General features: G+C 41.0%; 1 protein-coding gene across 3 annotated transcripts in view; it reads right to left on the bottom strand.

Annotated features, from left to right (window-relative positions):
• COQ2 (coenzyme Q2, polyprenyltransferase) overlaps positions 1–4,340 on the bottom strand; it is a 74,924-nt gene extending 70,584 nt beyond the window's left edge. For all 3 annotated transcript variants that reach the window (XM_047090742.1, XM_047090741.1, XM_047090740.1), the window contains exon 1: positions 4,052–4,340. In XM_047090742.1, the coding sequence (XP_046946698.1) occupies positions 4,052–4,298 (247 nt within the window). In that variant the 5' untranslated portion in view covers positions 4,299–4,340. The remainder of the gene's footprint in view (positions 1–4,051) is intronic.
• Between the last annotated feature and the right edge of the window lie 8,824 nt (positions 4,341–13,164).

Here is a 13,164-nt window from a genome sequence, read left to right on the forward strand (position 1 = left end):
AGAGATCATTAACCTACTGTTTTTTAAATATTTTGCAGCTACATGCACAAATGGGATTCGTTCTTGGCACACAGCCCAAAAGCTAGATGAAATTAAGCTAAAACCAAATAGACCATACAGATGGGAGACTTCACATGTGAACTCTGATATTCTACTTTCAAAAGAAAGTCTTTCAACAAATGTTTGGCTATGGTGCCTATTAAGATAAATTCTGAGCTTTCCTTCCCAATTCAGCCACGTAAGAGGAAAAGGGGATGTGGCTAAATAAAGGTGAGATCCTATACAAAAATGGCCAAATGACAAAGTGCCTATAATCATATTTATGCTTCATAAGTTTAACCTTTATTCATTTACAGGAATTTATAAAGCACATATGGGAACTAAGAATACAACAGTGACTAAAAAGAGAGAGCCTTCCTGCCTTCACACAGCTTATAAATGAAAAGGAAGAAATACAACTAAACAAATAACAACAACAAAATAGATCAATTCAAAAACAGGGCAAATACAGGGTCCTATAAAGGCATAAAACAGTGCCACCCAAGTCACTGGGGGAGGGATCAGGGAGGACACAGAAGAAAAGATAAGGAGAGGCTGAAAACAAGAAATTTGAGTCCAGACTCAAATTTGGGTTCAGGGTGTCTGGGACTGACTCATATTGGGTGTGTCCCTTATAAAACAACAGCAACGACCGCTCACATTTACTGCAGGTTCAGGAAATGTTAGCCACTGTTTTAAATGCTTTATTCATGCAAACTCATTTAATCCTCAACCACACCCTTACAGAGTAAACTCTATTACTGTTTCTAATTTACAGATGAGGAAATAAGTGCACAGAGAGGTTACGTGAAACAAGTGAAACAACGGGTTGAACTACTTCCTTTTTCCTGGACCTACCAGGACAGCTCAGAGGGGCAGGGTTACTCTGAAACAAAAGAATACCACTTGAAAGGCATTATTTTCCTGGTGCAATTAGAATGAGTCTATTTAAAAAAGAATTCTGGAGAGAAAAGATGTGTAATCACCTATAGCATTTCGTGTCAGGAACAAGACTTCCTTTGCCATCAGTCTATATTGTAGATACTATAGGCACTTACCTATAGGAACCGGTAGGGCATCCCTGTGGATGAGGGGGGTTTCTATAATCAAGGGGAAAGTCAGACATTCGGTTTGATGTCTGCCACTAATAAGTGGAGTGATGCTGGACACTAAAGTATACTAAACTTTAAGGTTCAGTCTTCCTCGAGTACAAATGAGGGGAAAGAATATCTACCTCTCAGAGTTGTTAGGAGGAAACAATACTAGTGATGATGAATATAAAAATAGTAATAGCAAATACACAGCTGTTACTATGTGCTGTCATGGAACACTTGATTCTCACGACAAACCTATGAGATAGGCACTATTTTCAATATACCCACTTAACAAATACAAAAGCTGAAGCACAGAAAAAGTAATTTGCCCGAGGTCACAAAGGCAAAAAGTGGCAGAGTTGACATGTAAAGTTAGGTTTGTAGACTTTGGTCTGGTTCTAGTCTGTCCAAGGTCAATGCTGAATGATAACTCAGTATACCTAAATCTCTACAAACACTTAAGTTCCTATTGCTCCTTTGTGCTCCTGATTCTCAGCAACAGCTCTTTCCTTTCTTCCCTATTACACTGTCCTTATTCTCTCTTCCATGAAGAAGGATGCAGAGGTGACGAGGACGCCAACAGAAAGAAAGGCCTATTGTAGGAAAAGGAAAAATTCTCTGGGAGATGAAATAAAATGAGCAAGTTCTGAGAGGTGTGGGCAGAATGGGCAGACCAAAAAGCCGGTGTAAACTGACTCCAAGAACTTTACTAAATTACATATTATCTTCAAGACAACGTAATTACCCATAAAGGCAGTAAAACAAAAATTACACCATCAATTTAGTGTAAAGAGTGCCACCTGCTGAAACTTTCTGGAATACTATAGTTTGTGACACATCTGAAAGAAGCTGCAACCCATTCTGAAAAACAATGAAACCCACTTTGGTTTATAAAAACAAATCAACTATAGCAAAGTAAAACAATGAACATACAACTTACCCCACAAAAGAAGAATTTAAATGAAGAAATACCAAACTTATAAATTCTGTCAATTTATTGTTCCTGGCATACAGTAGGGCTCAAAAAATGTTTGTTGAATGAATTGCAACACAGTACGATTAGTAAATTGTCTTAAAAAACCCTACAATTATCACTTTATTTAGAACTAGAGCGTGCAAGCTGGTATCTTCTTCACATACATAATTATTACCCCAGTCTTCTCCAATTCCCTCTTCTCAAGTATTAATGCCAAACATTTTCTTGAGCACTTATTATGTCAGTCATTGTTCTAAGGACTCAACACACATATATATATAAAATAATTTTCATGACAACCTTATAAAGTCCGTATTATCAGTATCTTCATTTTATAGATGAGAAAAGAAGAGGTCTGATTACTTGGAACAACTATGTAGCTAGCCTCTTATGTGGTGGGATGGTCAGCCACTAATGCAAAAAGCCAGAGGTTTATGGCTATGGGAATAATGGCAGCTGTTGATCTGTCCTGGATGTCTGTAAGCCTACACTGCAGCTCCGTCAGACACCAAAACAGAATTATAGTTATGCTTTAGATTAGACCTAGGCTTGGACATTTATGCCTATCAACTTGTATCTGGACCCAAAATGCAAGGGGTCATGATGGCAGGACTGTCCCTATTATTTAATTTGCTTTTATACTTTAATAGCTAATCGTTATAACTCTTGGTGCTCTGATCCCAAATAAGTAGTGCATAAACCTAGAATACCACAAGCAAGACCTACATTTGGGTCTTGGCTAGGCCAAGGTGGAGTGAATGCATCCAGGCATCTGAATGTATTTCCCTGCATTGCAATGGCAAATGCTATCATCTTAGATGACCTGGAATTTAAGCTCTGCCCCTCCCTCACCACTGTCCATCCTTCTTTGGTTCAGCTCTTATCCAGCCTCGCCTCCCAGTATTTTCTACACCCACCTGCCATTCTAGATCAACTCATATTCTTGATGTTCCAACTCTCCACCCTTGAGTCTTTGCAAAAACATTTCCCCCAACCATGAAGATATCTCCTCTGCAAAATCTACCTGTCCTCTGAAATACAATTTGCTCTTGACGCTTTCTAACAATGGAGATCCACACTAATTACTCCTTTTCCTACAGCACTTGGCCATCTGTACCACTAAGGTTTGATCTCCTTTCCCAGCTCACCCAATAATTTGTCTTTTTCCACCAAGACTAGGAGTTCCTTAAAAGCGGTGAGTGTGTATAGCTCTTTCCGTCCCTGAGGCTAGGTGATATGGTCGAATTGGTTTGATACTATTGCCAAGCTATGTAGGAGGCACTAGACAGAAATGTCCCATTTTTGTGGCGCTTAGACTGTATTGGAGACTCAATCAACCAATAAATGCATCAGGTTAGTTAGTGGTGAGTATTGTGAAGGAAAATGGAGGGTACAGATGTAAAGAATGAGGTGACAGATGTTATTTTAAATAGGAAGGTCACGGAAATCTTCGGAGGCGACAGTTAGCTGATAGGCGGTCCATAAGTGCTGTACCTGCTGCATTCACCTGAATTAAATCTTTTGTGTTACGGGTGGTGGAGGGCAAAGCTAGGACTCAGCATCAAAACTAGGTTCACCTGGTCTGGCTCTGCTTCCCTCAGTTGTAATGACAGTTCCAGGTTTTTGCTTTGGGAGCCTTAAAGAATTACAGGAAGGATCAAACATAATGAATCTGGACGTGTTTCGATATTGTAAATCTGTGCACAAAAAGGGACACAAGAACGGAACTTCCGCTCGATTCACTGTTTACACAAGGGCCAACTTTTTGCCAACTTTTTGCCCGTCCCGAGCACTCAGGATTCAGGGGGATGTGAAGGCCCGCGAGCCACTTCAGGGACTTCCCCTCCGGGCGTTCCGAGACTATCGGCCGCCTGGCAGCTTCTCCGCTACTCCCGCTTCCCCGCTACTCCCGCATCCCCGTGGTGCGTCCGCTCGCACTCACCAATAGGCTTGTCCAAACGCATGAGGCGCAAGTAGGGCTGCAGGGGGCGGGGCGCCGAGTTCACGACCGCGGCGGCCGACAGGCTGAGCCGACGCCTGCGCGGTCCCGGCCCGGCAGAAGGCTGCCAGTGCCTGGCGCGGGGCGTGCCGGCCGCGCGCGCGAGGGCCAGCGCGCCGGAATTCCGCAGCCACGCCTGCGTCATTACCCGCAGGCCCCACGCGAGCCCCGCGCCGCGAACACCCAGCATGGCGCTCGGGAGGCCGTGGCTCCATACAGGCCTGAGGTTGTTCTCTGGCGTCAGGTCGCGGCAGGCTTGCGCAGTGACGTCAGTGGATGACGGTCCACGCCTGCCGGACTGGGTGGGGTTGCGGTCGGAGCCTTTCTAGTTACGTCGCGGTCGCTTTAACCCGGGGCGGTTTCTTAGTTAAGGGGAATTCCCATTATCCGCTTTCTCAATAAATGAACAAGGATGGTGTTCATTTATTGGGAACAGTTGTACCAGGAAAAAAAGAAAGCCTCGGAAAACCTACCAAAACATTGATTGCGGGCAGGTGTTTTCTTTTTAAAGCTAAAAGGGCGCCAAACGCCAAATGTAAGAATGTAAATTAAAACCGCACTCAGAGTTAAGGGACATTCATTACACAAGTGAAAATCTTAAATGTGACAGTCAATTCAGAGGACTTTTCTGTAATCAAGAGGCAATGAGCCTTGTGGGATGGTAAGAGGCTGCAGCTAGAACATCTGGTCGTGCTCTTAATTACAGCCAATTCGTGGATAGCGCTGTTTGCCAGGCACTGTTACGGGCACTATGCACGTATTATCCCATTTAACCACTTAGTGACCATGGGTAAGTCACTCATCTGCATTGGAGTATTGTAGAAAATTGCGTTAGTCTTTTTTTTTTTTTTTTAATGTTTATTTGTTTTTGAGAGAGAGAGAGCACAACCAGGGGAGGGGTAGAGAGAGGGAGACACAGAATCCGAAGCAGGCTCCAGGCTCAGCTGTCAGTACGGAGCCCGATCCGGAGCTCTAACTCACAGACCGTGAAATCATGACCAGAGCTGAAGTCAGAGGCTCAACCGACTGAGCCACCCAGGCACCCTCAATTGCTTTAGTCTTTAAACCCCTTTCCTTAAAACCAGAACAGTGATTCTGTGATATCGTGAGGTTCCAGTGGTGGTAGGAGGGGACAGTCCTTGATAATTCTACAAAACTGGCTCACAACTTGTTCACTGATTGCCGACAGAGGGATCAAGGCATCAGGAAGTTTTACTATATAATTGTAAAGGAAAAAACACACTTCCTCCTGTATGTGTTACCTCTACTCTCAGTACTCCGCTACAACACACATCACTGCTGAAACCAGATGTGTGGGTTTTCCGCATATCAAGTAATTCTGTGACAAAATGTGGAATCCTATCATTTAACTCAATTCTGGCACCTGCTGTCTAAAGATACCATCAGATCCCACAGGTTAAGGGCTTGGCCCCACAAGACAGTTTCTTGCCCCACTTCAGATGCTAAATGCAAGTCCAGGTTATGACCTGTGCTTCTGACCTATTGGCTGTAGATTGGAGGTTCTGAAGACCCCTTCTTCTGTTTGATTAATTTGCTAGAATGGTTCACAGAACATAGGAAAATATATTACTTACTGTATTACTGGTTTATTATAAAAGTGTGTAACTCAGGAACAACCAGATAGAAGAGATGCTTAGGGCAACATATGTGGGAAAGGGCCCAGAGCTTCCATTTCCTACTCTCCCTAAACTCTCTTCATGTGTTCGCCAACCCTAAAGCTCTCTGAACCTTGTGGTTTTGGGTTTTACTGTGGACACTTCATTACATAGGCATGATTGATGACATCCTTGGCCATTGATGACTGAACTCAATCTCTAGTCCCTTTTCCTTCCCTGGATGTTGGATGTTGGGCTAAAAGTCCCAATCCTTTAATAACACGTGGGTTGGTTCCTCTGGCAACCAGCTCCCAGCCTTCAGGACTTTCCAAAAGTCCCCTTGTTAACAAAACCTCAGGTGTGCTCAAAAGGGGCTCCTTATGAATGACAAAAGACACTCCTATCACTGAGGAAGTTCTAAGAGTTTAGGAACTTTGTGCCAGGAACTAGAGAGAAAGACCAAGTATATTTATTATACCATAGTGTTATATATATATATATATATATATATATATATATATATATATAAAATATTCAATCTAATCTATAAATATTTATTTAGAGAGAGCACAGTGGCATTTTGAAGTCTAACTTGTACCTGCTGGCTTTGCAGCTTGCTCTCAGAAGTTAGAAACAGATAAGCTCACTTTTAAGAACAGGTAACTGGAGCATATTGATGCACAGTAACCCAGAGACTGCCAGTCTTTTGAAGCCAAAATAAATAGATTAAGCACTTCAATTAGATAAAACAGATAAAGCACTTCAATTAATAACTTGTAAACCTGCCTCTGGGGATGAGGAAAGCTCTAAAGTGACAGCCCTTGCTGATGCAGCCATGTGGCATGGACTTTTCCTACCTATTCTCACCCAGTTATGAAAGTTACAATATTTTGCTGGATCAGATTTGCTACAGAAGGAAAGAAGGTCTTGGAGGTTATTGGAGGACAGTGAAAAACTTCTGAGGCTGCATTAGTCCTGGGATAAGGGTGCTTTTGGGGGATCTGCATCATTGTGGGATGTCTCGGGTAGTTGGAAGACAGGGCCAGCATTACTGGAGGGGAACTCCTGGCCATTCAGCCATTCTTATACACGTCTTGCTAAATTAATTAAGCAAGGAAGCCATTAAATGGATGTAGCTCCAATGCTGTGACAGCCAAAATTTAAGCCTATAAAATGCCATAGGATTATGAAATCAAAATACTAAGAACAACCAATCACAGATAGCCAATTAGGCTTTAAGCTATAGCCAATCAAATAATTTCTTTGCTTCTACACTTTTCCCATGTAAGACTTTGCCCTGGCTCCTGTCCAGGGAGCTTTCCTAACCACTTGCATTTGGAGCTGCCCAATTCAAACCAGTAAAGGCTCAAATAAACTCTTAAATATTTTAATGTGTCGCAGTTTCTCCTTTAACAGTTTCAGTGCATTTTTAATCTGAATTCTTAAACTCAAGCCCAACAAAGACATTGCTTTGGCCTTTGGAAAGATGGGTTTCTGTAGGCATATCGAGGACTTAAATTGTCCCTGAAGCGGAACATACCAATATAATGTGATCCTTAGTTATACGTCTTAGAAGCCTCTCAGTATATATGTAGATTTGGGGGAGAAAATCCCACCTTTTCCTTTCCTTTTCATCATTTTTAGGAGATTTAAATTTGGAGTGACAATGATACACATTATCCTGTCTTTGATGAAAAGAACCCAGGGGAGATACAAAGAAAACTGAAGCCTCCAGACAGCCTTTTTCCTGCAGCTCAATGCAAAAAAGTGCTCACTGCAGATGTGGTCCCACAATTGTCATCATCAGTGAGTGCCCTTATCTGGAGCTAGGCTTCCAGCTTGCTTGGTGGGCTCATTGCTCTAGAGCAATCATTAGACTTGTGAACAGAGCAGGTTTTGTGTTTGTTGGAGAAACAGCCCTAGAACTGGATTGGGGTCAGGGGGAAGAGATGAAGGGGAAAGTTGAGTTTCTGAGTTTTCTATTTTGTTTGACCACACTCTCTACCACTGAAACTCATGTGAGAGAGCAGTGACTTTCCATTACTATCACTCTGGCTTTCAGAGTTATAGACCTAGTCCTTCAGTTATATGCAATTGTTCCCTCCTTAAACACCAGGAGAACTTTGCTTATTCTGTTTTACAGAATTTAAGTAATTTTCCTTTGTATTATACTAATTTTATGTTCTTATTTTGATTGTAAACCCCTTAAAGTTAGGTATTTAACAAAATTTAACAAGGTGTTTATTGAATTCTTGTTTTATGAAAGCACTGTGCATAGCACAGGGTATGTCAAGGGGGAAAGCGCTATTGTCAAGGAGAACAGACTAGAGGGGACAACAGACAGCATTTGATACTAGGTGGCAGTGCTGTGTTATACAGGCCCAGGGCACTGTAGGCGCGCTCAGGAGGAATATCCTGAGCTTGGAGTGGTGAGGTCAAGAAAGTCTTCCAGAAGTGATGTGTGGTCTGAGATCTGAGGTTCAGGGCCAAATTAACTAAGCCAAGATGGATAGGAGGAGGAGAGGAGATGGAGGCAGGACGTGCTAGTCTAAGAGCACATACAGGGGCACCTGGGGGGCTCCGTCGGTTAAGTGTCCAACTTCGGCTCAGGTCGTGATCTCACAGTTCATGGGTTCGAGCCCCACATTGGGCTCTGTGCTGACAGCTCAGAGCCTGGAGCCTGCGTCAGATTCTGTGTCTCCCTCTCTTTCTTCCCCTCCCTCGCTTGCACTCTGTCTCTGTCTCTCTCTCTCTCTCTTGAAAATAAATAAACAATTTTTAAAAATAAATAAAATAAGAACACATACAAAGTTCTGAGAAGTAGGGAAATAGATCCTCCTGAATTTCTCAGGGCTCCTATGAAAAGAACTGGCCTTCTGGGCTACAGAGATGTGTATAGTATAATGATAGAGAATGTTCACCTTCATCCCTCCTAGAAATGTTTTACTTTTTATGTACCATGAAGATCCAATCTATAGCCCTTTGTCTAGTGAATTGCTCTGATCCAGAAAGATAATAAAATTTCTTATCTCCCTGAAATGGACACATGGTTAAGCCCAAACTAGGCTCCTAGGTTAAGCTCTGTGTTGTTTCCCCAAATATTCCCAATTCTCCTATTCTCTGAAACCAACTGTGTGTCCTAAATTCAACTCATTTCTATAATTCACCAGTTAGTGCAGACCCCATTATTTAAGTCAGTCCCCCAAGACTACCCCTACTTCAGATGCCAGCAACAAATGGGTCTTCAGGATAACTCTACTTCTGCCTTATGGATTACATATTTAAGCATTCCTGTGATCCTCCCTCAGGTTTGAAATCCAGAACTCAAGGAAGCATCACATTTATGATTATATTTTATTGTAAAAGATATAAATGAACATCCAGATAAAGACGCATACATAGGGCAAAGTTCAGAAGGGTCCAAAACACAGAAATGTCCCTATGGAGTCAGATTGAACCACTCCCCCGCCATATCAACATGTCCAACAACCAGGAAGCACTCTGAATCTTGCTGTTCCAGAGTTTTTTTTATTTTTTTTTAAAAAAATTTTTTTTTTCAGCGTTTGTTTATTTTTGGGACAGAGAGAGACAGAGCATGAACGGGGGAGGGGCAGAGAGAGAGGGAGACACAGAATCGGAAACAGGCTCCAGGCTCTGAGCCATCAGCCCAGAGCCCGACGCGGGGCTCGAACTCACGGACCGCGAGATCGTGACCTGGCTGAAGTCGGACGCTTAACCGACTGCGCCACCCAGGCGCCCCTGTTCCAGAGTTTTTTAAATCAATTCTTCACTATAAAGGCACTATTGATTAAATCATTGATCATCAGTGATTGATCTTAGTCTCCAGCTTCTCGCCTCTCTCCTGTCTCCTGGGGCTCTTTCCTGGGTCTCTAGCTTGCTGCCCTACTCTGCAGATGTGGGACTTGCCAGCCTCCATACTCATGTGAGCCAATTTCTTAGAATAAATCCTATATATATGTATATCATGTATATACACATATATAATCTGGTTTTATTTTTCTAGATACTTAAAACAGGAGCATAATACCTAGTAGATAGTGAATAATTCATTCACTCCACAAATATTTGTTTAAATGATGAGTTAACCAGAACACTTCATTTTATGGTAATCTGCTCCCCCTCCAACCCCTCTGTTCTCCATGCTTTCACTTTCCAGTGGTTTCACTTACCTGAGGTCAATTGTCATCCAGAAGCAGATGATTTTCCTCCTGACAAATCATCTGAAGGTCAGCCTCTGATGTGGCCTCAGGCTACATCACAGTGCCTACATAATTTACTCCATTTCGTCTCATCATGCAGGCATTTTATCATTTCCCAAGAGAAGGGTGCCCTACAAGAAGAGGAGTCAGTGCAGTACGATAAGATATTTTGGGAGAGAGAGGGAGACTACATTCACATAATTTTTATTATAGTATATTGTTATAACTTCTATTTTATTATTCGTTTTTAGTGTTAACTCTACAAATTCTAAATTAAACTTTATCATAGGCATATGTGCATAGAAAAAAAAAAACCAGTGTATTTAGGGTTTGGTACTACCCATGGTTTTAGGCATTCACTGGGGGTCTTAGAAAACTATCCCCTGTGTGTAAGAGAAGACTACTATATATGTATCCTTTATTTTTACAGATTTACCTATTTTAAGTACTTCTATGTTCATCATAATATTTGATCCTTAGACCAATTTTTACTTCTCTACTACATTTCATCTGATTTTGGGGTGAGTCCTAGAGATGTTTTAGATTTTAAAAAAGATATCATTTGACTCCCCAAATGGGACAGGAAAGTTATGAAAGTGACTTTTGAGCTTAAATAAGTAGAATCATTATCTGTAATTGCTTCAGGCCTTAAAACAATATTACTTGAAGTCGATGTTCTTTACAGAAATTGTAACTGGCAATTAAGTGACTATAAAATGATAGCTGCTGAGGCTTATGAGAACAATAAAAGAAAAACCCTGGGATGCACCCCGTGTGCTTCTCACCAGTACTGGCAGACCTGTGCTCTCATTGCATAATGTAGTAATCTCAGCAACAAACCCTAATTTCCATCTTTTCCCCTCCACTCTCCCTGACCTCTCACCCCTGCTTCCTGAAATCTCCTCCTTAAAATTACCTACCCTAAGTCCTCATCTCAGGCTTTCTTTGGACAATCCCAGCACCTGACACCTAAGCATGAGAAAGGGCTGAACCCAATATACTAGTGGTTCTATATCCTGTTTCTAGACTCTCTAAAAAGCTGATTGTTGCCTTACTTGGTGCAGTGGACCTGAATTGGTTATTCTGTTAATTCTGGCCGGCGGAGTAAGTTTATAACTTTGCGATAGAGAAATGATATTTTTATCCAAGATGTAGTTATATAGATTTTACTCTCATTTGGTTTTTTTTTTAATATATGAAATTTATTGTCAAATTGGTTTCCATACTACACCCAGTGCTCATCCCAAAAGATGCCCTCTTCAGTACCCATCACCCACCCCCCATCAACCCTCAGTTTGTTCTCAGTTTTTAAGAGTCTCTTATCATTTGGTTTTTAAAGATGTTTACATGTTTAGGGAGCTTAAACCAAATAAATGCTTAGGACACTTAAATCTACTAACTTTGTGTGTGATTTATTAGATGTGCAAGAATTTTAAAAATGTGTTTGAAATAATATGTTAAATATGCGAGTTTGCCTTGCTAAGTTTGGAGTGCTGTAGAATGGGATAAATTAGCCTTGTTATTGTCCTTTGAAAGGTCTATGGGAATTGAAATAGATAGGTAAGTTGGATTTAACAAAGTAACCTATCCCCGAAAAAAAAAAAAGGAACCTAAAACCAATTAAAAAAAAAAAAAAACAAAAAACCTAGCTGGCTATCATCAAATGTATGAAAATAAAGAACAAATCTGATTTAAATCAAGAGTGTCATAAAAACCTATAGCATTTAATATTATGATAATAATGACAATAATAGAAAAGGTTTTTAAAATAATGCTAAATTTTTAAGTATCTAAATTTCTCCAGGGTTTTCCAACCCATAAGTCTGTAATATTGAGAATGTTATAAAATTGGAAAAGGACAAGACCAGAGTATTTTATCCTTGAAAGAACCCTAAGTCTCTAACCCAAACATGGAGTGTGAGTTGGTCTGCACCTCATCAGTAACATTTTCTAAAAGATCACTAAAGATATCTGCAGTTGAAAGGAGTTATTCATGCTGATATTTAATTTTAAACACTCCTGCTTTGATTTTGTATTGCATTGTCAGATTAGACAAATGGGTGTTTGTGTTAGTTTTGTTGGTAATCAAATTAAGGCCAGAAGGACAATTAAAAGATTGACCAACCATGAGGTGATTCAACAGATTGATGAGATACTTCAGAGTTTTTAAAAGAGAAAAGGAGGGGCGCCTGGGTGGCGCAGTCGGTTAAGCGTCCGACTTCAGCCAGGTCACGATCTCGCGGTCCGTGAGTTCGAGCCCCGCGTCGGGCTCTGGGCTGACTGCTCAGAGCCTGGAGCCTGTTTCCGATTCTGTGTCTCCCTCTCTCTCTGCCCCTCCCCGTTCATGCTCTGTCTCTCTCTGTCCCAAAAATAAATAAACGTTGAAAAAAAAATTAAAAAAAAAAAAAAGAGAAAAGGAAAATGAGTACCATTACTGACTGGACAAGCGCTGAGCACGCAAGTTTCACAACAGGACTTAGAACGTACCAATATCAGGGAGATGAAGTGATAAAGAACAAAAATATGTTTGAACCAATATAAGAAGATGTAGGAAATAAACGTATTTGATTAATTAAATACCAGTGAAAGGGCATGGGCTTAAAATGTCTCACTGACACTATAAGCAAGAGTTTCCTCTAAGGAAGCTTAAGAAAACCTTAATGTTAATACATTTAATATTCATCAATATTTAAGAGCATTCCTTTCCTCACATAACCATGTCCCCATAACCATCTGCCATTAGTAAGAGCTCACCAGTAATCACTTTTAAAAGACTCTCTTTTTTTCAGATTTTTAAAAAACATTTATTTATCTTTTGTAAGGCAGAGTGTGAGCGGGGGAGGGGCAGAGAGAGAGGGAATCACAGATTCCGAAGGAGGCTACAGGCTCTGAGCTGTCAGCACAGAGCCCAACATGGAACTCAAACTCACGACCATGAGATCATGACCTGAACTGAAGTCAGATGCTTAACCACCTGAGCCACCCAGGTACCCCTTTAAAAGACTCTTAAATGTTAATAGACAATACCTTCTCAGATTGAAGTATCATTAACTTTATTTGCATATTAAAAATTAAAATGCCTAGGCTAGTTTCAAATTTGTTCTTTTCTGTCATTAAGGAAACATCTGAGTGGCTACTGTGTGCCAGATAATATGATAATTACAGGGAAGGCAAAGATGATTTAGATATTGTACCTCTTTCTTATAAGCTTAGAGTCAAG

This window comes from Lynx rufus, unplaced genomic scaffold (assembly GCF_022079265.1).
Source record: "Lynx rufus isolate CCGP_SWC_20201006 ecotype Redwood Valley unplaced genomic scaffold, mLynRuf1.p SCAF_3, whole genome shotgun sequence".
NCBI lineage: Eukaryota > Metazoa > Chordata > Mammalia > Carnivora > Felidae > Lynx > Lynx rufus.